At 45.0% G+C, this 25,415-nt stretch overlaps 1 protein-coding gene across 2 annotated transcripts in view; it reads left to right on the forward strand.

Moving 5' to 3' along the window:
- Positions 1–25,415, forward strand: part of LOC137428701 (E3 ubiquitin-protein ligase TRIM33) — a 182,793-nt gene that overhangs the window by 89,497 nt on the left and 67,881 nt on the right. The window contains exons 5-7 of one of the 2 annotated variants that reach the window (XM_068118606.2): positions 6,270–6,386; positions 6,488–6,602; positions 22,947–23,093. In XM_068118606.2, coding sequence (XP_067974707.2) covers positions 6,270–6,386; positions 6,488–6,602; positions 22,947–23,093 — 379 coding nt within the window. The remainder of the gene's footprint in view (positions 1–6,269; positions 6,387–6,487; positions 6,603–22,946; positions 23,094–25,415) is intronic. The other variant, XM_068118614.2, reaches the window with a different exon arrangement.

Below are 25,415 nucleotides of genomic sequence, written 5' to 3' on the forward strand. Positions count from 1 at the left end.
ACCACAATACTACACAGGCTTGGACACTCTGAGAGCTACGATTTCGCCTTGGAGTTGGAAACTGCTCTCGCCAAGGTCCTGGATGAAGTCTCAACTTATCTTACACCACAAATTGTGACAGGAGAGGGCAACCTTGTATTCCACTGTGAGTGGGACAACTTGAATAAAACCACTACCAGTGTGCACGGCAGCAACATTGTAAACAGTGCTGGAGGAATCATGGTGCAGGAGGTCAAGCCCGGGTTCGAGAGCAGCAAGGACCGAATGCTACCTACCATCAATAGGTCACAACAGCGTAGCCTGAAGGTCGACACACCAAAAACTCTCCCACCCTTGCACTTTACTCGCGTTGGCCCGAAGTTCCCTGAAGGCTCATCATTCACACCGCCAGCAGAGAATGACACAGTCTATGCCACTACGATGCAAGAGTACTACATCTGGCTCTTCATCAGATACATCGGAAGCTGTGGCCTGCAGCCTGTGCCTGGGCTAGGGGGTTTCACCTCTGCAACTGGTTCTCCCCCACCCAGCAAATCAACAGTCGACTACTGCACGCCTATCCACCAACCGATCACAGACAACGCAGTTGTTCGTGAGCTACTGAAGCGTTCCGAGGCAGCAACTGCTGAGGTGGGTCAGAGATGGGTCCTGAATACATTTGATCTGGGTGTCTGCATGAAAGCCCTTCCCATCATCTGGCGCTGGCCAAATGAATTTGCTAGTCATGTAGTAACGATTGGACCCTTCCACACATCCATGAACTACATCGGGATGCTCACTGGACACAAGATGCGTGGTTCTGGATATGCAGAGATTCTCTTTGAGGCACAACTAGTAACAAGTGGATCTCTCAAAGGTGTTCTCAGTGGAAAGGCCTACGCAAAGTCCCTCTTTTGCCTCAAAACAGTGTGTGAGGCAATGGAGAGGCTGTTGATGGAGAGATTCACTGAGGAGGAGAACATCATGATCTCTGACCCTGCTGTGCTTCTCAGAATGACCCAGTCTTGCAACCGAGAGCACCTCGATGAAGCCCTCAAAGACCCCTCAACTCTACTCCTCATCAAAAAGTACCATGCCTTTGAGGAAAAGGTGCGCAAGGGCCACCTGGGGAAGACAGCTGCCTTCTGGATGTCGTTCATTACCCACTGCCATCTTGTCTTCATGCTCCTCCACTCTGTGAAGACCAACAACCTCCAGCTGTTTCACAAGTGTAACGGAGAGATGGCAGATATCTTCTTCGCCTTTGACGGACACAACTACTCCAGGTTTGTGTAGCATACATGGTAAAATGTATAACCATCACTGAGTAGATTTTAATTGATACTTGGGTTCATGTATTATGAGAGGAGCTATTCCAATAAATGTCTACAGTATTTCCCTCTCTGTACTTTACAGATATCTGACTTGGCTGGAAGTCCACCTGACAAATCTGGAAAGCACGCACCCAGGGGCCAAGGACCTGCTTACTCTCCTGGGGTACTATGTGTTCAGCGGAGAAGACTGCACCAGTGCCTTCAAAGGGAAGGGAAAAGTCGGGCCCTTGAAAAAGCTGGAGAAGAATCCCAGGTTTCACAGGGCATTCGGTGAACTGGGTGACAACTGGGATGCCAACCCTGAGGTGGAGAGGCAGTTAGAAAAATTCACCTGTGTGATGTACGGCCAGAGTCGCGAGTCATCAGTGGACATTGTCCGTGCCAAGCTGCTACGAAAAATGGTGGGAGAGGACAAGACCCTCACATCCAAGTCCAAGGTTGATCTGGCTCGCCTTCCTCCATGCCAGTCTGCCCTGAAGCCGCACATCCAGCGTGTGAACCACCGCGTAGCATTGTACAAAAGAGCCGATCAACCTATCATCGAAAAGCCAAAACCTTATGAGGAGCAAGGATGGATAAGGACTGATGAAGGACTGTTGAAACCAATGTGGTCCAGTGGTCCCATCCTACCAACCTCACTGGTGGATCTTCTGAACACAGGAGAGCACGAAGAGGAGGAGGAAGAGGAAGGAGAAGAAGAGTTTGACTCTGACGATTTCGATGAAAATGATGATGACTGACTCAGTGTAGAATCACTAATGCTAATGATGTTTATCTAAAACAAGCAAGAGAAGAGTGGTCACATTGAGTGCTAGGACTATTTTGACAGTTGTAATATTTAGAAAAATAAAACTTTGTGTTAACGTCTGTGTAGACGGACCTTAATATGAGTCTATTATTTCGTAAAACTGTGATTATTTTGTAAATAAAGCACTAATTAGCATACTAGTATACCATAGACACATGTAATCATGTTATGAATAGTTCTATCATGATCTATGCCCTTCAAAACATGGGTCTAGACACCTTCATTTTTCAATTATCTGCAATATTGGCTGAGATATGTCAAAAATCGTTTTTTTGATAATGGCAGCAGTAATTTGCATAAAAATGGTATGTGGGACATTTTTTCAGCTTGGGGCCATAGCTAGTCATTTTCTACACAATTTTTCCAATCTAGAAACACTGATTAGAAGTATATCTCCGGGGGGTGCAGGGGGACCTAGTCTTCCTACTAGACTATAGGGCTTTAAGGATATCAAGGTGATTTTTTAGCTATTCCAAAAAAAAAATTTTTGACCCCTGGGAGGCCCAAATGTACCTCGTTCACAATTCTGACCCATATATATATATATATATATATATATATATATATATATATATATATATAATATATATATATATACTGAAACGCAAAAGAAACTTACCACCTTTGAAACCTTTAAATATCAACAATAACACTGCGTGTAGTAAATGTGTGAACTTATTTGCGGACAATAGTGTCCTCACTGTCAGACAAAACGGTCACGGATGGTCACTTGAACCTTCAATGGTCACTTCATAGCACAGCTGTTGAACAGCCGTTTTGACTGTCAGTGATTAGCCAAGGGGTACGGGATGATTTTAATGAGCTGCACGTGATGTCTTGATATTGGCTTTAAAAAGGCCAGTGCAAAATGGGCATTTTGACCGAAACATTTGACCATTTTGACCATTTTGACCAACTTCAAAAAGACCGAAAACGTAAAATAAACTTACCACTTGTTTGAAATGTAATAAAATTGTAACAGTTCAAAATAAAACAAACCAACAATTGCTAATTGAAACATTGGCATTTTATTGATGACATGTCAAGTTTTTGACCAAGATACACCATCTCATCAGTTTGTTCTACAGTACAGAACAGCACAGGGTGCAATGTCAGTCCCCTTTCAATAGCGTGTGTGGCCACCATTGTTTTGGATACAGGCAGTGCATCATCGGCGTATACTGCCTACCAGTCTTTGGATGGATTGCTGCTGGATTCTGTCCCACTCAGTCCTCAATGTCTGAAGCAGCTCTGCCCGTGTCCTGGCCCTGCCAACTACGCGTCTCCCAAGCTCATCCCACAGGTGCTCTATGGGATTCAGGTCAGGGGAGAGCGCAGGCCACTGCATGGTGTTGATGTTCTCGCCTTGGAGAAATGCAGTGGTAAAGCGAGCAGCATGGGGACGAGCGTTGTCATGCTGAAAGGTTCTCAGTTCTGGGTGGTCTAGCAGGAATGGCAGCAGATGAGGTCGCAGGATGTTATCCACATACCACTGGGCGTTGAGATTCCCACCCACAACCACCAGTGGCGTCCTGTACCGGCCTGATATGGCGGCCCACACCATCACACTTGGGCCACCCCACCTGTTGGCTTGACGCACGCAACAATCGCCATATCGCTCGCCAGTTCTTCTCCAGACACGCTCACGCCCATCAGGACTGTCCACACAGAACCTTGACTCATCGCTGAAAGCGACCTCGTTCCACTGCACCAGGGTCCACCGCTGATGCTGCTGGCACCATCTCTGTCGGTTGCGGCGATGGGCAGCCGTCATCACGGGGCCTCTGTATGGTCTTCTGGCAGTCAGGCCATAGTCATGCAGTCGTCTTCGTGCAGTATCATTGGAGATCCGTGGGTTTGCACACCCCGGAGTTTCTGCCGCAGTGCGGGATGCTGGACGGAATCGATCCCGCAGGTGACTTCGGAGCATCTGCCTGTCCTGCCTTGCAGTGGTGACTCTTGGCCTCCCTGATCGAGGTCTGTCATCTGCAGAGTTGTGGAGGGTGTCTCTGTCCACCAGGGCCGATATCGTCTGGTGTGAACAGCCAAGGCGACGTGCCACCTCACGGTAGCTCAGTCCGCCTTGCAGCATACCCAGGGCACGCTGCCGTTGATCCCTTGACAATCATGGCATGTTGATTGAAATGCCCATTTTGCACTGGCCTTTTTAAAGCCAATATCAAGACATCACGTGCAGCTCATTAAAATCATCCCGTACCCCTTGGCTAATCACTGTCAAAACGGCTGTTCAACAGCTGTGCTATGAAGTGACCATTGAAGGTTCAAGTGACCATCCGTGACCGTTTTGTCTGACAGTGAGGACACTATTGTCCACAAATAAGTTCACACATTTACTACACGCAGTGTTATTGTTGATATTTAAAGGTTTCAAAGGTGGTAAGTTTCTTTTGCGTTTCAGTATATATATATTTTGGGAGCACTAATTGTAGAAACAACACCTACAACAGCAACAACCCTCCCCCTATCCTATAGGGGGAGGCTTAATAAGCCAGCCAAACAAGAGGTTATATTCTTGCCCTTTGGGGCCTTTATTATGTCGTGAATATGAGGAAATCATTAAGTAAGGACCTATATATATATATATATATATCGTTACTGACAACAATAAATAGGTGTTATTGACAGTGTGGATATGGAAGTTTCTCAAAGTATTTTTTATTACTCTTGGTTACCTCCACCACTGAAGGTGGATGGAAGTTATGTTTTTTCACCCCTGTTTGTGTGCATGTCTGTCTGTCCATTTGTCTATGAGCAGAATATCTCAAGCTATGGACAGATTCTAACGAAACTTGGTGGACAGGTTGTGGACGAGTTATAACTATACCAGGTGGATGAGTTTGGTAGTCGACAAAAACAAGCCAATTCGATTTTGATTAAGTTCTGGATGCAGATCCGGCCTGTCAGTAGGATACAAAACATAAACTGTTCAGCTTGGCTCAGGTATGCACTCTACTGAGTGCCATTTTAGTTCTTCTGTTTTATCACAGGTCCTTACTTAATGATTTCCTCATATTCACGACATAATAAAGGCCCCAAAGGGCAAGAATATAACCTCTTGTTTGGCTGGCTTATTAAGCCTCCCCCTATAGGATAGGGGGAGGGTTGTTGCTGTTGTAGGTGTTGTTTCTACAATTAGTGCTCCCAATTTTTAATGGTACCCCAGAGTTTCTTGCACCCCGAGGAGTACTAAACCCCCATTTAGGTTTTATTTTTTATTTTTTTGTGCACTCCAAATTTCTAAGCTGTATCTTGGAGCCGGCTGGGACTTTCGGGCTTAAATTTTGCATCAATTGCGTGAATACAAATTATGCGGGGTTGACATATTTTTTTTTTTGACCTTGCCCTAATTTTAACATCATGACTTCATTATAGACATTTAACATTTTTCACCATAACTCGCCGAAAGTTTGTCTGATCAGAACGAAATTGTTCTCTCTAGATAGGCTCGATCTAGAGCAAGGCTCATTTACACTTTGTTTACATCAAATCACTCGAGGTATAGGTCTAGGACTCCAGGTCTTAGACCCTGAGGAGTACTAAATCACCAATTAGGTTTTTCTCCATTTTTCTCCCAATGTCCGAGGACATTCGGAATGAAATTTTGCATCAATAATGGGAATAAAATGCATGTGGGGTTGACATAATTGTTTTGACCTTGAGCTAATTTTAAGGTCTTGACCCAATTATAGACATTTTAACTCGACTAAGGTTTGTCCGATCGGACCAAAATTGCCCTCTATAGATAGCGGAGATCAACGCGCATTTACCTCATTCATTTCATTTGTCTTACCCCTCTGGGTTAAAGGTCAAGGTCAAATTGTGCTCTGAAAGAAAAACAAACGTGGTTTTGTCATCGCTCAATTTTGCCAGTGTGGACTCTCAAACACTTGACCTTCCAATATGTTCTTGCATCATAATAGTGTGCATACACTGAAGTTGTGCACCTGATATTTGATTAGTGTCCTTGACCTACTTTTTTCAGATTGTGAACGTGCTGCCCTCTGTTGTATAGTTCCTCCATGAGCTTGATTGCTTGTCCACAAAAAAAACTTCAAATACGTTTTCCCATTTTTCACATATGCACTTTTTATTTTAGCTCTTTATGAATTCTACATATTTTCCCCCAGGTATCAGTTCATAGAGGAGGCTTTCCAACACCAAGTGGTTGTTATTGAAACGCTTCTAGCCAAACTACAGGAAAAAAGGAATTATGTGCAGTATGCCTCTGCCCAAGTACAGAACAGGTATGTGTTTTTTTTTGCTCATAGTCATTCAAAAGTATAATGTTCTGTTTCGGCACTGAAATGATTATGAACTGCTTTTCTCTTCCCTTATCTGTGCTCAGACTGAATGAAGTTGCAGAGGTGCATAGGAAAGTGGAGCATGATATTAAGGTATCAATCTTCACTTTGGTGAATGAAATCAACAAGAAGGGGAAAGCTCTTTTGCAGCAGTTAGAGGTACTTATTACTACATTCATTAGTTTACTTGTTAGGCCATACACAAACAAAAACTCACCGACGTTGTGCAGCACAACCTCTTTAGCTGATATGAGGAGACGACTATAATATAGTGTATGCAAAATATGCATAATTATTTGACCTTCACCCCCTTCCCATCTCTCTTCCTTATTCTCAAGCCCGAGTATCTGGTCTCCTTCTTCCCTCCCCTCTCGTTCTCCTCTTCTCCCAATCTCCTTTTCATTTCCCCCCCCCACCCCCCCCCACACTTATTCCTAATTCCCTGACCCCAGTCATCAAATTTCTTCTCTCTTATTTGACAAATTTGTCCCCTACCGGTGTACACCGGAGGGGACTATAGGTTTGCACTCCATCCCTCTGTCAGTCTGTCAGTCTGTCCGTCTGTCCGTCTGTTCGTCTGTCAGTCCGTCATGCAAAGAACAGTTTTCCGGAATTTTTTTCGAAACTCTTAATGCTAATGATTTCGAACTTGGTACATGGTTTCCTCATGATAAGTTACAGATCAAGTTCGAACTTCACGACGTTTCGATCATTTTTGACAAAGTTATGGCACTTTGAACTTTGGTAATTTCCCCAACAGTTTTTCGGACGACAGACTGCCGGTAGGGGACATGTATTGCAGCGCAATACTCAGAATGCTTGCTTTCCATAACATGCCGCTGCTCCCTCAGTATTTCCTTTTTCCCGTGATTCCAAGGTTTTTGAATGATTAGTGCCATCCACAAACAAACATTGTCCAAATATTATGGAAATTTTCATTTGCAACTGTATAATATATTACTACATATTAAAAAAACGAAGGCACCAACCAATTCTAGAGCTGTGCAGTCGGCATGGGTTTGGACCAACTTTTCAACCAGTGTTTCATTGAGGACTATGCAGGCACCATGCGCTTGGTGTTAAGTATCCTCAGGATGGGGAGAGGGCATCACGTGACTGCATTTAACAGATGGTTAGGCGTAACGCCTTTTTCATCATCAGCTTGCTTGTGCGACGGTGTTGTCAGATTTATGTGTGGGTGGAGTGAGCTTACAAAGCCAGTCATTAAAAAAAAAAGACATTAAAAGATCACGCCGCGACAACATGACATGAACAACGAATCGGAACACATGAACAACGAACCAAACACCAATCGGTATGGTCTATCAAATCTTTATTGACACTTGCAAGGCTGTGCTTCCCTCTGCTGGGATGTGATATCATACTGCACCAATCTGCCCCATGCTGCATAAAACTGCACCACTCTTTAACCATACCGCACTATGTTGCACTCTGTTGCACTACCTGTAGCGTTCTGCATAAACCCACAATATATTGCACATTACCCACACTAGTGTGCTGCACTTTGGAAAGAAAGGCTAACTTGCACTATCCTACACACACGCCCACACACACGCCCACACACTACTTTCCTTCCTAGTTTTTATTGGTTTAATGGGTGTCGGTGGGGGTTTTTTTTTTTTAGCTTTCCTTCAATTTCTGCAAATTGCTGCAATCCATCAGTCTTGGAAGTAAACGTGCAAATGGGGATAGCTGGTAAACGAATATCATCTCAGCAACTTTGCCAGCTTAAATGATAAAAAAGCAATAGTTTTTATTTTTATTTTTTGCAATTTTGGACTGGACTGCCTTTAATGCAACCAAAAATTATATATGCTCTTATTTTAACCTTATATCTTCACAAAGTGCTCTTTGCCACATGAATAAGGCTTGTATCTCAACCATTACTTTATTGCAGACTTGTTTCAATTTGTGTGTGCACGTGTGTGTACGTGTTTTTAAAGGGAAACAACTCAAATTGTGAAAACTGAGAACTGCTCCATCTTTTTGATTATCAAGATTTAAGTAGAAAAAAGGCCTGACAAGATGGCCTCGAGGTACACACACTCGCCTCTAAGCTGTCTAGCCTGGGTTTTAATCTGGACCCAGCTATAAACCGTCTTCCCTGTGTTTCACAGGCAGGGTGATTCATCAATATGTGTGCCCTCTGATGGACGTTAAGCGAGCATCCCGTCTGCCGGCATTCGTTGGTGGGCGTTTAGACATTGGTGAGAAAAAGTTTGTGAACCCTTCAGAATTATCTTTATTTCTGCATAAGTTTGACCTAAAATGTGATCAGATTTTCATCTAACTCCTTAATAATAGATAAAGAGAACCAAATTCAACAAATAGCACACAAAAATCTACTTTTTCATTTATTTATTGAGCAAAATGATCCAACATTCAATTCACTTTCTACAAAAAGTATGTGAATCTTTACATTCAGTAACTGGTGGCACCCCCTTGAGCATCAATAACTTCAACCAAATGTTTCTTGTAACTTGATCAGGCCTGTTCATCAGCTTGGAGGAATTTTGGCCCATGCCTCCTTACAGAACTGCTTCAACTCAGAGATATTTGTGGGCTTTATTGCATGAACTGCTCACTTTAGGTTCTGCCACAACATTTCAATTGGGTTAAGGTCTGGATCTTGAATTGGCCATTCCAAAACACAAAATCTCTGCTGCTTAAGCCATTCTGTTGTAGATTTACTTGCATGTCTTGCTGCATGACCATATGCGTAGTTTGACTTCTCTATTTGGGGCGGAGGGGGGGGGGGGCAAGGAAGGGGCAATGACTTGATATCAATAATTGGTAGCTAGGTCTGACTCCCAAAATTTGTTAGTGTAGTTATAGTGTACATGAAATCACAAATACAGTTTACGTTCATTATTGTTACTCACGTTTAAATATGGGATGTTTTTATCTTAATTGTAAACTACTGAAAAAAATTAGGGTGGGGGCTTTGCCCCCTCTGCCCCCCTCCAAACTCTGCCGGTGTGCATGACCCACTTTCTGTTAAACTTCTGCTCACAGACGGTTGCCCTGACATTCTCCTAAAGAATTTGCTGGTACAATCCAGAATTCAGGTTCCATCAATGATGGCAACCCGTCCGATTCCTGGGGCAGCTTAACCATGATACCCCTACCACTATGATTCAAGGTTGGGATGAGGTTCTTATGTTGGAATGCAGTGCTTGGTTTTCGCCAAACATAACGTTTCTTATTTAAGCCAAAAAGTTCCACTTTCGACCCATTTGTCCACAGAACATTCTTCCAATAGCCTTCTGGTTCATCCAGGTGGTCTTTGGCAAACTTGAGATGGGTGGCAATGTTCTTGGAGAGCAGTGGTTTTCCCCTTGCTATCCAACCATGCACACTGTTCTTGTTCAGTGTTTTCCTGATTGTGGACTAATGAACACTGACAGCCAATGAAAGAGAGGCCTGCACTGCAGATCCTTAGATGTTACCCTGGGGTTCTTTGTGACCTCCTGGATTATTGTACTCTTTGCTCTTGGAGTGATTTTTGTAGGAGGACTGCTCCTGGAAAGAGTAACAATGGTGTGAAAGCTTCTCCATTTGTACACTATCTGCCTGACAGTGGATTGGTGGAGCCCAACATCTTTAGAAATGGTTTTGTAACCCATTTCAGACCGATGAGTATCGACAACTGTTTTTCTGAGGTCCTCAGAAATCTCTTTTGATCGGGGCATGACACGCTTCAACAAACCTGTGTGGGGAGACCAAACTCTGATGGTGACGAACAAAGTTTGTTTTTCATATTGGACAGCGTCGCTCAAACTCACTCCTAATTGTCACCCCCTTGATTGAAGCACCTGAGTGGAATCGCCCCCTGAATCTAGCTGATAAACCTAGAGGTTGACATACTTTTTAACGACAAAGAAATTGAATATTGGATCATTTTGCTCAATAAATAAATGAAAAACTAGATTTTTTTGTGTGTTATTTGTTTAATCAGGGCTTCTTTATCTATTATAGGATGTAGATGAAGACGTGATCACATTTTCGGTCAAATTTATGCAAAAATGAAGAAAGTTCCATAGGCTTCACAATCTTTTTCTCATCACTGTATATCCCATTGTGTCCTTCTCAAAGGAGCTGTCACTGGCACCCTGAATAAATTACAAATTCCTGCCCTAACCAGCAGAGGGCACTGCATCAGAGGCACAGTCACACATCCAGATAATGATGCATATGAACGTAGAAGTATAAAAAAAAGTACTTGTCAACCCATTCTCACAAGGAGCAAGACAAATCTTTGTTTTGGTTCTGGCCCCTACAAATTGGTCGTTTTGGTTGGATTGCCTGCAGGACAAGTAGGGAGCAACAACCTGCTTGCCGACGTTAATGATGCAGCAAACATCTTCAAACCTATTGGGCAAGGAAGGAGGGGCAGCAGAGTGAATACATGTTCAAATTCTTCACAAGATAAATCACCACTGTTATCTCCCAACAGATATGGTTGAAAGAACATTTTATTTTGTAGGAGGGAAGTGATATTGACATTTAGTCATACAGTACTGACGATAGCCTCCAAGGCTTTCGATAACTGGTTTTGATTTTGTGCAGAAATGTTGTCATAATAGGTTGTGCCTTTTGCATTTCTCCCTTTCTTGCTCTACTGTTGTCTCTGAGCGATAAATTGAGGAAGCGTTAATATGCAGAATTTTCTCGTGGTTATACATTATCCATGTCTCTTTCATCTATTTCAGAATTATGTGCATTTTTTTTCTTTTGACAAGGTGCCACTTTCCTTTAAATTGTGTACTTCTATTACGTCATCTTATCTTGGTTCTTGAAGAGATTAACTTTTAAAACAGGTCGTGATGTCCGGATGTCTGTCTGTCTGTCCGGTCATCAGTCCTTCCGTGCGTTAACTTTTTGCTATTTTTGCAACTCTTCCCATATCACCTTGACCTTGATGATTGTTCTGACATTTGACACATTAATACAAGACAGTAGCCCGCACAATCACTTCCCGGGGGGGGGGGTTTAACACCCCTGAAACTTTAACACCCCAGAAACTTTGGATTGATACTCACCCCTTATTAGTCCCCTACCGGTGTACACCTGAGGGGACTATACGTTTGCACGCCGTCCCTCTGTCAGTCTGTCAGTCCGTCACGCAAAGAACAGTTTTCCGGACTTTTTTTCTAAACTCTTAATGCCAATGATTTCAATCTTGGTACATGGTTTCCTCATGATAGGTTACAGATCAAGTTCGAACTTCACGACGTTTCGATCATTTTTGACAAAGTTATGGCACTTTTAACTTTGGTAATTTCCCCAACAGTTTTCCGGACTATAATTTGGAGTGCGGTAAGTCAAAGCTGTTAATATTCCTTGTTTTAACTCCAATTTACATTCTGTTTCCACTTTTAGTGAGAAGTAGGGGTCTGTGCAACCATTCATAAACTTTATTTGAGTGCAAATTGGATAATTTTAAGCCGTGTTACCTCGGACCACGAGTTGGTAATTATATTATTCACACATAGTGCAATACGTGCAGGCTGCTCCACGGAGCGACCTTGCAGGCTTATTACACGCCGGAGTCCCCTACTGTAAGGGACATGTATTGCAGCGCAATACTCAGAATGCTTGTTTACCAACCGATTGCTCTGAAACCTGATGCAGCCCTTTCTACTCAAGGGTTCTCAGTGTCGCTTGGTCTTACATTTTCCGATTTCAGATCATGGGGACTCCTCTGAAAATTTGGATTCCTGCTCGTCCCTTAATTAACAACTGATCGCTCTGAAACCTGATACAGCTCTTATGACTGATGGTTCTCAGGATCGCTCGGTCTTAGATATTTCGATTTCGCTTCTGGATTATGGGGCTCCCGGGGGGGGGGGGGGGTAAGGGTGGGGTAGAGTCCCTTTATTCAGAGAGTTACGACAACTAAGAATACGCCGCCATTTTGGGGCCAATTGTGCGGAACCACTGAACCGGCACATGCACAGTGCACTATGAGCTATGCGTGTATAATGCAATGCACCACTGCACAAACACGGGGCGGGTTAGGGAGTACGGTGAATGTTATTTATTTTATTTTTTATTTTTTATTTTTTTTGTATTGAGATCTAGGTCTATGAGTATTAGCTCCATTATGTTCCAGATTGCCTATAATGGGATATTAGTTTGTCTGAAAAAATGAGCGGTTGATGAGAAGTGAGATAATGGCCGATTTCTGAATCCTCATTATCGCGATGTTGGCAATAATAATTTGGGTTACTCATGATGCCTGGAGAGAATTTGAACATACTATGTGACAAAGTAGTCTTGTAACATAAAATAATCTTTAACCTCTTCGATTAAAGGGATAGGAAAAGCGGGGGGGGGGGGGGGGGGCATTAAAACACACGTTCTTGAAAACATGAGGAACATCGGCTAAAAAGTAGAACCACTTATCACTTGCTTGAGGATGAGGAATTCTACTGACAGTCTTGCAGTGCTCACTGCAAACAACTCCACAGCTCCTCCACATAGCACGATTTGCACTACCCATGTCGCTAGTAACAGCTGCTACATGTAAGCCAATGTTGTAGGCCCGTTGAACGATGTCCAAGACGATGTCATGAAAAACAGTGCCATCTGTGGAGCTGCCAGTAAAGTGGTAGGCAACTGTCTGCTTCCAGCGACTTGTGATGCCACCCAACATGAAAACAAGTGCGTGATCTGCGTTACCAGAGTGTTCAGGAAGAGTTATATTCCCTAGCAAATCACCACTGCCTAGATCGAATTCTACTTTTGACGTCAGCGACATTTCGTCAAGAGTAAGGCAACATGTACGCTCCTCTTCTTGCATACCTTTCACTTTTATTTGAAGAAAGTCAAATACCTGTGCCAAGACACCTGGCTCAAAGGGCACATTCTCCATCCTTCTTTGTAGTGTCCTCTCTGTTGGGAGAGGGAAGTTCTGCTCAAGGAGAAGCTTGTAGCCTGAAGCACCACATCCAAATCTCAACTGAAGAGCTTTTTTCACAGTACTTGAAGTCCATTTACATCCTCTCATTCCACCTCTTGACAAGCTTTGAAGCTGGTCCTTCCCAAAGATTCTGGAGATTTTGCTTCCTGTTTTACTCTTGCTTTAACAATTGCTTTGTACTTCTTTCTAGTTTGACGGAGCTCAGCTTTCAGTCCCTTGATTCGATCCCGCATCTTTGGCGTTTTGGTGTTCTGCAACTTCCACACGGCACTGTGGTGTCTTCAGCTTCAGAAGCAGTGTCTTCACCTGCAAGAAAAGAAAGATGGGTGGGGAGAACAATCAGGAAGGATAATAGGCTATGATGATTACATGATTACATTAAAAGACGAAATTAGAGATAATAAAAAGTATTACACCATATACCCTAGTACTCATAGTCTTTGACATATAAACATGAGCTGGCCATCATAAATATTCTGTGAGTTACAGGGCAAAATTCATGACATCACAAATATGTCCCACTTCTCCCCAGTCTTTCCTATACAAACAGGGTTTGTGCGTTTTAACCTTTTTTTTCCAAAACAAAGGGTTTAAAACAAAATAAAGAAATACATGTATGTTGAAGTAATGAAATCATAAATAAAAGAAAACGAAGGAAATTATTGTTGCCCTTTTTCATAATTTGAATATTTCAACAACAAAAAATAGATTTAAAATGAAAGTAAGGAGAGATTTTCCTTATCTCTCTTTTATTATCATGACAGGGGCAAACTGTTTAAATTTAAATTCATACATGCATTACAAAAAAGTCTTAAACATTAAACAAAATTGTAAAACAAGATACTTACAAGAACTTGACAATCTCTGAAGTTGTGGGTCAGCAGCATAGCTATGGTCTACAAGGAGAGATGTCTCATGTTGCTTGGGTGGACACATTTCTTTTGTAGGCTGGTCACGCTTTTTTGGAGACTTTCGTGACTTTGTGGTCCTTCGATGGCAAAAAATGGTAGGCACTGCAGAATTCTTCAGCTTCATTTTCTGATCAGCACGTCCACATTCAAACTGATGAGGATCAAAATGTGCCTGTTTATCAAGAAAGAAGAAGAAATAGAAAGAAATATGTATTCAAGATTGTCTAGGCTGCATCCCATTACAGGTTAATAATTCAATTTGTTAACCCGTTCTCTACGGGAACCGGGTGCTCCCTGTGTTAAAGGAATACAATACATGGGACTGAACAGTAACTTGACCTACCTCGCAAAGCTTTGAAGACGAAGCCGGCTTCCAGCCCACACGGCTGACTTTATTCTCCCATATTTTACGTCTATTGGGATCTGAAGGGAATCTGTACATCTTGAAACCCTTGTCATGTCTATTTGTGCATCCAAATGCACAACAACCCGGCATTTTCAGTGAACTAAGGCTTCCGTAGGTAGTCTAATCGATTGTACTCGCATAACACGCGAACGCGAATTTGGCCCCAAAATGGCTCCCTGAGTCACGTGACCGTATTTTTCCAGATCGTCATGTCGTAACTCTCTGTATAAAGGGACCCTAGGGTGGGGTAACCCCCTGAAAAAATTTGATTCCTACTCACCCCTTATTTGACAACCGATTGCTCTGAAACCCGATGCGGCCCCTCTACTCGATGGTTCTCAGTGTCGCTTTGTCTTATATTAGTACTAACCTGTGGTGTGGATTAACTTAAGAGCAGGATGACCACTTGACCTTATGCATTGATAGTGCGATGCTGGGGGCGGGTTGCTTTGAATTATTTGATGGACTGATCTGAATTGGCCAACGCACTCCTGAAATGCAAAATGATGCAAAATGAGTCTGGCCAAAATATAAGTCGCTGCCCACTTCTGGAATTACTATGCAGGATATTGAAAGCTTTGGCAGTGAGAATGGCTGCTGCGTTGCTAGAACCTTTATCAGCAGTCGCTAACCGCCTTTGTGATGTAAAAAAAAATCCATTTATTTATTGTTGATATGTTGTTTTATCAATTTCATCTAAAATGGTGAATGTGACCGCTTTTGTTATCTCCTGATCAGTTTTACTTCGCGAACATCACTTGATTGTCTGGAAAACCTCTCAGACATGCTGGCAAATTACAAGCCTTGCTGAACTATGTCATAATCGTCATTTGATGCACATACACCAGACATCCCAAACCCACAATATGCTCTTGCCATCACGCTAACAAGACTCGCTATCCTTTGGCTAATTAAGCAATCTTCTCATTGGTCGAAAAGCTCCAACGTCGTTGCTCTTGTCTTTATCATCCTGGCATATTGAAAACTATCCAAGGCAAACGGATGCACCAGTATTGCGCCACCATTGTCACACGAGTAGACTATTGTAAACATGTTTGAAAATGATGCAATAATGGCAACTAGTTTGCCATCTCGCTCACAGCTTATGTCCATTCTTAATTCCATTGGCATTGATCAGATTTTCTTTCCATGACGATGAAGTTCAAATTGAGTCGCTTTTCATCACTTATTGATTTTTTGATCAAGTCCTTGACCTTTCATTATGTGTATCTATCATCTATCTGTAATTGGCAACCATGAAGTGCATCGCTCAACGATCTACTTTTTCTTGCCTGACATCCAAATAACTCCAAATGTTTTCGTTTTCACATATACAAATGAAAATATTCACATATACACACGAGGGGAAGTCAATAAGTAACCTTAAAATGGCGATATAAATTCGAGAATGTAATGTGTGTAGTTGCAGACGACATGATATATCTATGGGTAAGAGTCATGGTTTGCCTGTTTTAGATCTGGCAACATTGAGCGTATGACGTCAGTAGAGCAGTTCCAAGATGGCAGCTCCCTTAGAAGCATGCACCAGGGAGGAGCAATGTTCTCTCATCTGTTTATTGGGAAATGAGGGTGTGAATCCCAGTGAAATCCATCGCAGAATGAAGATGCAATATGGTGACGCATGTTTATCGCTGCAGCAGGTGTACGATTGGGACAGGAAGTTTAAAAGTGGAGTGTCCAGTGTGGCAGATGCTGCTCGCTCGGGCCAGCTTCACACAGCCGACACATCAGAAATGGTTGCAGTAGTTGAGCGCGTGCTAAGGGAAAACCGTCGCATTACGCTGAATGAAGTGGTCTCCGAATTGAATATTAGCCATGGTTCAGCACACCATATCATTCACAACGTGCTTGGGTTCTGCAAGGTGGGTGCCTAGACAACTCGCACCCGAACTGAAAGAACGGCGAGTGGACGCATGTGAAGAACTTCTGCGACGTTACAAAACAGAAGGCGACGCTTTCTTACAGCGCGTAGTGACTGGGGATGAAAGCTGAGTCCACTACTTTCAGCCAGAAACGAAGAGGGCAAGCAAATGGTGGCACCATTCAACTTGACCAGAGCCTAAAAAATTCCGCACACAGCTGTCCGCTGGAAAAGTGATGCTAAAGCTCTTCTGTGATAGCCAAAGCCCACTTGTGGAGCATTGCATGTCCAGAGGGACCACAGTCACCATTGCATCATACTGCAACCTCCTTAAAAATCATCTGAAACCAGCAATCAGATCAAAACGTCGTGGACTACTCACTACCAGTATTTTGCTGCAGCATGACAATGCTCGGCCCCATACTGACTGTGCTACAGCTGCAACAATTGAGGACCTGAATTTTGAGTGTCTTCCTCATCCACCTTACTCGCCAGACCTCGCCCCTTCGGATTACCACATCTTTGGGCCACTTAAAGAGGCGCTGGGTGGGACCACTTTCCGATCCGATGAAGAGGTCCAAGAGGCGGTGAACGAATAGCTACACAAGCAGCCAAAATATATTTTTTTCTAGAAGAATCCAGGCCTTAGTAAAGCCCTGGAATAAATGCATTGAACGCAATGGCAATGGAGGTTATGTTGAAAAATAACAGTTGTTACACACGTACATGCAATAAACTAGTTGTGAAAAATATTTTAAGGTTACTTATTGACTGCCCCTCGGATATACAAATTTCACAAAAATTCTGCCCAATTTGTCTGTTCTGTTAACGATCAGTCACTGGGTGCTCTTGGACCCTCTTAAGGTGATGTTCAGAACTCTGCCAGATGGATGGATGGCTAGTTAGTATTCGTGTTTCTTTTCATCTTTCACTTCATGATCACATTTCCCATGTTGACATCTAGAGTGCCTGAAATCGTCCTTATCATGGAGATGCTTACTTGACATTGAATGCTGATCAATCAGGTAGACAGTCTATTATCATTCCTCATTGCTAGGTCCTTCTTCAGATAAATGCTGCATGGTCCTTCTTCAGATAAATGCTGCATTGAATTTGAGCAAGAAGATTGTTCCCTGATTAATTGTCGCATGTCTGTTGATGACATTAATGGATGTTGTGAAAATCAACCAGATCCACAACTTTGTCCCATAGGTAGGTTTAATCTCAATTAGATCTTTGACATCATCCTGTAAAAATACAATCATGCAATAGATATCAGGATCTTGGTATCATACTGAGCGGACCGATAATAATAGACAAAGCAATCTAGTCTAGCATATATGTGCGAGTCTAGCATATACGTACCATTCAAGACTACATGTAAAGTAAATGTCACAGGTGTGGCTCCGTGTCGCGGACGTCCCAGGTTTTATAGACGCCCTTCAGTGGCTGAAGCGAGTAACTCTCCTGGGTTCAACTTTGGTATAATTTCACTACATTCTCCCCGCCGTTAGAACAATACTGCCGCTAGGCAGATCGCAAGCGTGCGTCAGCATTAATTGATTAGGGTACGTCATTCCATGTCAGTCGGTCCACCCGTAGCGGTCGGGGTGGCGAACTACCCTGCCAGCCCGCGTCCGGAAACTACCGGGTGCGGCGTCCCCAAGCCCGGAGTCCCCGTCGGAGTAGCCGCTGGAGGCAGGTGTCGGAGGGGGGACCTCAGAGCCTTCAGGCAGGGGTGTAGGTGACGACAGAGGTGACGGCAAAGGTTCCATAGAGGAAGCTTCGGTAGAGTCCATAGACTCGTAGATCGGTTCGTCGATATCCCTATGAGGGTCGATGACCCCACAAGGGGCGAGATGGCGTACGGAGACAGTGGACTCGCGGCCGTCAGCACACGAGCATGCTCGGGATTAGCCTGGAGTACCTGCACCTTATCCACAAAGGGGTCGTACTTGGTCGTGCGCACTGCTCGTTTGAGATAAGCCGGCCCCGGCTCAGCGAGCCAGCTGGGTAAAGATCGGATACTACCCGAGCTTCTAGGGTGGTGGAACAGTCGTTCGTGAGGAGTCTGGTTGGTGGTCGTACATAGGAGAGCCCGGATCGAGTTCAGAGCCGCAGGTAGCGACCAAGCCAATTTATCGAGACCCCGGCCGAGGGTCCGGAGGCTTAGCGTGATGGCCCTCCATATAATCCCATTGAAGCGTTCGATCTGCCCATTCGCCTGGGGTCTGTACGGTGTGGTGTAACTCGAAGCAACATTATTTTGGAGCAAATAACCTCTCACCTCCTGCGACAGGAACACCGCACCCCAATCGGTATGCACGTAGGCCGGATACCCAAACATAGAAAACAAATTCTGCAGGCACCGTATGACCATGGCAGCCGTCATATCCCCGCACGTGTAAGCAAAGGGGAATCGTGAGTACTCATCAACGATAGTGAGCAGATAACGAGAGTTGCTCGACACCGGCAGCGGTCCTTTGAAATCCATTGCCAATCTCTCCCACGGTCTAGTAGCCCTAACCAGCGACCCCATGGGAGGGTTGTAAAAACGCGGTTTGAGTTCCGCACATATAGCGCAGTCTTTGCAGACTTGGTGTTCTGCAGATCCGGCGGATGTCCTCAACCGAGTACGGCAGATTACTACTACGCACAAAATGAGCGAAACGCGTCACCCCTGGATGACACATAGTGTCGTGCAGAGTGCGCAGCCCCTCCAAAGTTATGATCCCCGCGCACGTAGCCGGCCTCGATAAGGCGTCGGCGACCAGGTTATCCTTCCCCGGGCGGTACTTGATGGTGTAGCAGAAGTCGGCGAGTTCGATACGCCAGCGAGTGATTTTCTCATTCTTAATACGTTGAGCATGTAAGGTGTCGTACATCAACGCAACGCTTTGTTGGTCCGTGATGATTTGGAAGCATCGCCCGAGTAAGTACGGTCGCCACCGCCGAATCGACTCGACGATCGCGTACGCTTCCTTTTCGACAGACGAATGCCTCCGCTCAGCGGAGGTGAGAGTCCGCGAAAAGAAAGCCACAGGGCGCCTCCCCTGGGAGAGAGTCGCCGCTATCGCATGATCCGAGGCATCACTTTCTTCGACGAAAGATTCGCTCTCGTCGATTGTCGCCACAGCGGCGCCAGCGATGTCGGCCTTAAGGCCCCCGAAGGCCGCCAAGGCGGCCGGGCTCATGGGGAACGTGTCGCAGGCCACGAGGGGGTGGAGCTTCGCGGATAAATTTTGCACCCACTTCGAATAGTGGGCGAACAGCCCGAGAGCACGCTTCAGCGAAGCTCGATCGCCGGGCGGGGCCATATCGAGCAAAGGTCGCAGACGCTCCTTATCCGGAGAGACAGAGCCATGGGTCACGGTGTACCCCAGAAGATCTATCGTGCGTTGAGAGTAACGACACTTAGCCTCATTCATGGTTAGGCGATACCTATGCGCGACCTCGAGGAAGCGCCTCAGATTAGCATCGTGATGCTCCTGGTCATACCCACAAACCGTAAGATTGTCCAGATAGACAAAGATATCTGTCAAGTTCTCCTTAGTAACGAGGTCGTCCATAGCCCTCTGAAAACAGGCGACCCCGTTCGTTACCCCAAAAGGTAATCGGGTGAACTGGTATAACCTTTGACCCGATTCAAAGGCGGTGTAGATGCGATCAGCCCTAGAGATGGGGATCTGATGATACGCACTACGCAGATCGAGAGTGCTGTAGACGGAGTACTGGGCCACCAGTCGTACTCGCGCGTCCATCCCTGGTAAGGGGTAGGCGTCCAGCTGTGTAAAGCGATTAACCGTCTGTGAGTAGTCGATTACCATGCGCCGGCGATGGGCCTCACTTCGCACCACTAAGACCTGGGCCCGCCACGGCGACCGGCTAGGTTCGATAACACCGTCCTTTAAGAGTTGGGCCATTTCTTCCGCAATGAATTGCGCGTCCGCTCGTAGGTAGCGCCGCGATTTTACTGCTGCAGGAGCGCAGTCAGTGTTCAGGTTGGGGTACAGCGAAAGAGGCTCAATTTCCATTTTTGCGAGTGCACACACAGCAAACGTGTCCGTCCCACCGAATTCAATTTCCAAACGTCCATGTCGCTTAAGGAAATCGTGTCCTAACAGGATGTCAGCACATAAGGCAGGCAAGACCATGAGATGTACATCGGAAAACATGCGTCCCTTTATCACAAGTTTTAATCGACATTCCCCTTCGTGCTGAGCCGAAGTCCCTGGGAGGCCATGAAGATCCGTCGTGTAGTCCCGATGACCGGCCAACCATGTTGACGCACCAGCCGCTGATCGATGAAACTATCCGTAGATCCTGTGTCGACTAGGGCCCGTGCAAAAATGCCTTCGACCAAGAGCGGGATAATGGCCTGATCAAGGCCAGAAGATCCGGCAGGTATTGCGCCGTCCGAGCGAGAAGATCGCGCCTCACGCGTGGATCCCACACCGGCTGCAGTTTTCCGGTCGTCGAAGGAGCCTCCGGAGGGCCCCCGTGCCAAATGCATAGTTGGACGTGCCGATCCAAGAGCGTGTAGTTCGTACGAGCCGCCGTCAGATGGCGCTCGTGTCACGTGCGAAAGATCGCAGTCAACATGTGCTCGATCAAGAGCGTGTAGTCCGTACGAGCTGCCGTCAGAGGGCGCTCGTGTCACGTGCGAAAGATCGCAGTCAATTGTACTTTCACTGCCATCAGATGGCGCATGCGCATGCACAATAGGAGGAGCTTTCAAAGCCGGAACTTTTTATTTGTTTGAGGAAGGCGTTCGAACGCCAGTCAAGGTCGATCGCTCCGCGGCCGGTCGCGTTCGCGACATTTGTTGTGGCGGCCCGATGTATTTCACCAAGGACATGCGTGCAGCCAGGGGCCCGGGAGGAGGAGGACAGCTCATCAAGGCCGGGTGAGGCGCCCCGCTCCGTGCTTGGTCCGCTGGCTCGGCGATAAGCCCATTCAAGGTCGCGCGTGCCCGTGTGCCCCGCGCGGCCCTCTTGCAGACTTTAGCAAAGTGTCCTTTCGTAGAACACAAATGGCATATGGCTTCCCGAGCCGGACACGCTGACCTGGGATGCTGTCGGTTGCCACAGAAGTAACACGTCGCGTTCCGGTCAGGCCTGGGCCTGGCTGCTGTCGCTGCTGCTAGGCCGGAATCCGAGTCCACCTCGGCAGCGGCCAGGGGCTCGGCCGTAGTCGAGTCCGCACCCGCATCCTCGGCGGTAGCCCTCTCCAGTCGCGCGAGTTGAGTAGTCCCCGCAACGACCCGTGCGTGGTCATAAGCGGTGGATTGTTTCCGGGCCTCAGTGTAAACGTTGGCCACCCGTAGAGCCTCCGCGAACGTCAGGTCAGCTGTCTCCAAGAGCCTGAGTCTCAGATCTGTAGAGCTGATTCCAGAGACGAAATCGTCTCGGACAAGATCGTCTTGGACTTGCTCGTGTGTCCGTACCTCTTGAGTACTGTCCGCGAGGAGGTGCCGCAGCTCCTGAGCGAAGCGGTCGATCGACTCGGTTGGCTGTTGACGTCGCGTGGCAAGCAGATGCCTGTTGTACACCACGCTCCGTTTCTTAATGTAAAGGCGCTTTAGTTCTGCCACGGCGGTATCGTACGTCGTACATCAAACGATGCTCCTGTAAACGTTGTGGTCGACTTTGGTCTGTAGCACAGACAGCTTCGTTTCAGCGTTGGGAATGGCATCCTGGGCGCCGAACTGGTTCTCCAGCGTTTTGAGCCAGTGAGCGAACACCGAGCCCGATTCCTCAGCTTGTGGGTCGGAGCCGAGTATCGGTACATTGATCATCTTGTGTCCCGCCATTTCCGTAGATCTAATTGAGATTAAGTGTTGTGAAAATCAACCAGATCCACAACTTTGTCCCATAGGTAGGTTTAATCTCAATTAGATCTTTGACATCATCCTGTAAAAATACAATCATGCAATAGATATCAGGATCTTGGTATCATACTGAGCGGACCGATAATAATAGACAAAGCAAGCTGGTCTAGCATATATGTGCGAGTCTAGCATATACGTACCATTCAAGACTACATGTAAAGTAAATGTCACAGGTGTGGCTCCGCGTCGCGGACCTCCCAGGTTTTATAGACGCCCTTCAGTGGCTGAAGCGAGTAACTCTCCTGGGTTCAACTTTGGTATAATTTCACTACAATGGATATATGCATCCTTTCCATGTGTGGCCAATTTTCATTTAAAAGGTAGGTGTCTCGTAGCTTTTGAGAAGGGTAATATTTATGGAAGTGTCCAATTTGGTTTATCATGTGATGTCGATTGCTTTTTCAGATTTATTTTTTGATGAAATAATAGCATTCAAATAAAGAGCTTTTATTTTCTGTGCTGTTCCAGGCTGTGACCAAGGAGCGGCATTCTAAACTTCAGCGGCAGCAGAAGGAAGTTGTGGCATTGGCTCGACATACTGAGCACATTCTGAGTTTTGCACGCTGGGCAGTTTCTGGGGGCAACAGCACTGCCCTGCTGTACAGCAAGCGACTGGTAAGAGTCCTTTTCAGAAACGAAGGAGAGTGGGGGAGGAGCACCAAACGAATGTGTGACTTCACACCGAAACACATGTATGGTCAATGAAGTCCTTAAAGTGAAATACAACTTGAAGTTTAAGAACGGAGAATTATTACATCTGATCTGCGCCGTTCTAGGTCTGTCTTATGTAATGCAACTTCCTAACAAATTGAGCTTACATCATGTGTTAAAAAAACAAAAAACTATTGTCATGCATGTATGCATGGAGCAGATTTTTATCGGATTTTTGTCCATCCTTCCGTACGTACGTCTGGGCCAAACTTCGTTTTTCTCAGCAACCATATGTCTGATTGAGAGGAAACTTTCAGGGTAGGAGTGACACCCATGCAGAATGTTTTTATGATAATTGTGACGTCATAGGTCGCGTGGTATGGTAGCCATCTTGTTTTTTATGCCTCCATTGACGAAGTCACCAGATGCATTATGTTTTCAGGTTGTCCGTCCGGCTGTCCGTCCGTCCGTCCGTCCATGATAGGTTTTCATTACCGCGATAACTTAAGAATGGATGAAGGGATCTTTATCAAACTTGGTGCAGGTATGTATAATGAGGTAAAGATGAACTGATTCGATTTTGGGGTCACGAGGTCAAAGGCTAAAGGTGAGAGGTCATGTTAGGTAAAAATCCTGCCACCTGAATAACTTGTGAATCAGTAATGTGATTCTGACCAAATTTGGTACACTTTTGTAGAATGATGTAAAGATGAACTGATTAGATTTTGGGGTAAAGAGGTCAAAGGTCAAAGTCTGTAATATGTCTATAAACTTGAGAATGGCTGAAGTGATCTAATTCAAACTCGGTACAGGTATGTATAATAATGATGTGAAGAATATCTAATTAAATTTTGGGGTCAAGAGGTCAAAGGTTAAAGTCTATAATATGCCTATAACTTGAAAACGGCTAAAGGGATCTAATTCAAACTTGGTACAGATATGTAGAATGATGTAAAGATAAACTGCTTCGATTTTGGGGTCCTGAGGTCAAAGGTCAGAGGTCATGTCAGGTAATAATGTGATAACCTGAGAACAGCTGTATGGATTTTAAAGCAAATTTGGTACAAGTATTATAATGATGTAATAATGTGGGGGAGGGGGGGGGGGGGGAGGCATATCGGTCAATGTCGTGACGTCGAAGAGTATCGTTCTAGTTTCAAAAGGTTTTTGTTGAAATTTTTTTTTTTTAGATTTGGGGTTCAAAAGGTCAATGGTCGATGGTCATGTGACCTTTAATTGAAAATATTTGTTGCCACAATAACCTGTGAACCACAGAAGAGATTTCGACCAAACTTGACACAAATATGAGCTGCGATACAAAGATGTACTGGTTCGATTTTTAGTTCAACTGGTCAAATGTCATGTGTCATTTGAAAATAACTTTGCAGATCATAACTCGAGTTGGAAGCATCAGATGTTTTCCCTTCTACTTATCCTCTTCTCTCGCTCTCGCTCTCTCGCTCGCTCTCTCTCTCTTACCCTCCCCCCCCCCCCCCCCCTTATTTCTCTCCCATTCTCTCTCTGTCTGTCTGCCTGTCTCTCTCTCTCTCCCTCCCCATCTCATGTGACCTTTCATTTTCCCGTGACATTTATTTCAGATCAAATGTAATAGTGGGTTGGCATCCAACACGGGCAGAGGCATTCGAGTTAACGGAAACATCGACTCATTCACAACAATTTTAATTTTCTAATTCTTGAAGTTGCTTTAGGTACGTGACTAGCGAAATCAAAAGGTGGATATTTTCCTCGTATCGTTCTCCATTCTTTGAAAACCCAATCGTGGTTTTTCTTGTTGTTTGACTAAAACCATCATATATAGTACCTATACAAAGTCTACACCTCCTTTCAAATTGTTGACCTTTTTGCCTTATAGCCTGGAATCAAATTGCATAAAATCAAACTTTTTCCACCTTTATTTACAAATCGTAACCCACAACTTCCAAATGAAAAATAAATTCTACAGATTTCAGAAAATTAATTTAAAATATAAAACTAGAATATCTTGGTTGGATAAGTGTCCACCCCACTTATCTTACTATAATTCACCAAATGTCAGTCCGCCTGTCTGTCTCTGTCTGTCTGTCTGTCTGTCTGTCCGTCCGTTCGAAGGTACTGCAAAAACGGCTGAACTGATCGCAACGATATTTTGAGTGGGTAATCCTGGGATCCCCTTGAGTAAAACAGGCTATGTTGTTTTTCCAATTTCAGCTTTGGCCTCCAGCATTTTCAGGTTTGGACTCCCGCATAACGTTATTTTCCCGGGTGCCGCACAAACAGCTGCACCAA

This window comes from Myxine glutinosa, chromosome 1 (genome assembly GCF_964187855.1).
Source record: "Myxine glutinosa chromosome 1, kmMyxGlut1.1, whole genome shotgun sequence".
In the NCBI taxonomy this organism is placed as follows: Eukaryota; Metazoa; Chordata; class Myxini; order Myxiniformes; family Myxinidae; genus Myxine; species Myxine glutinosa.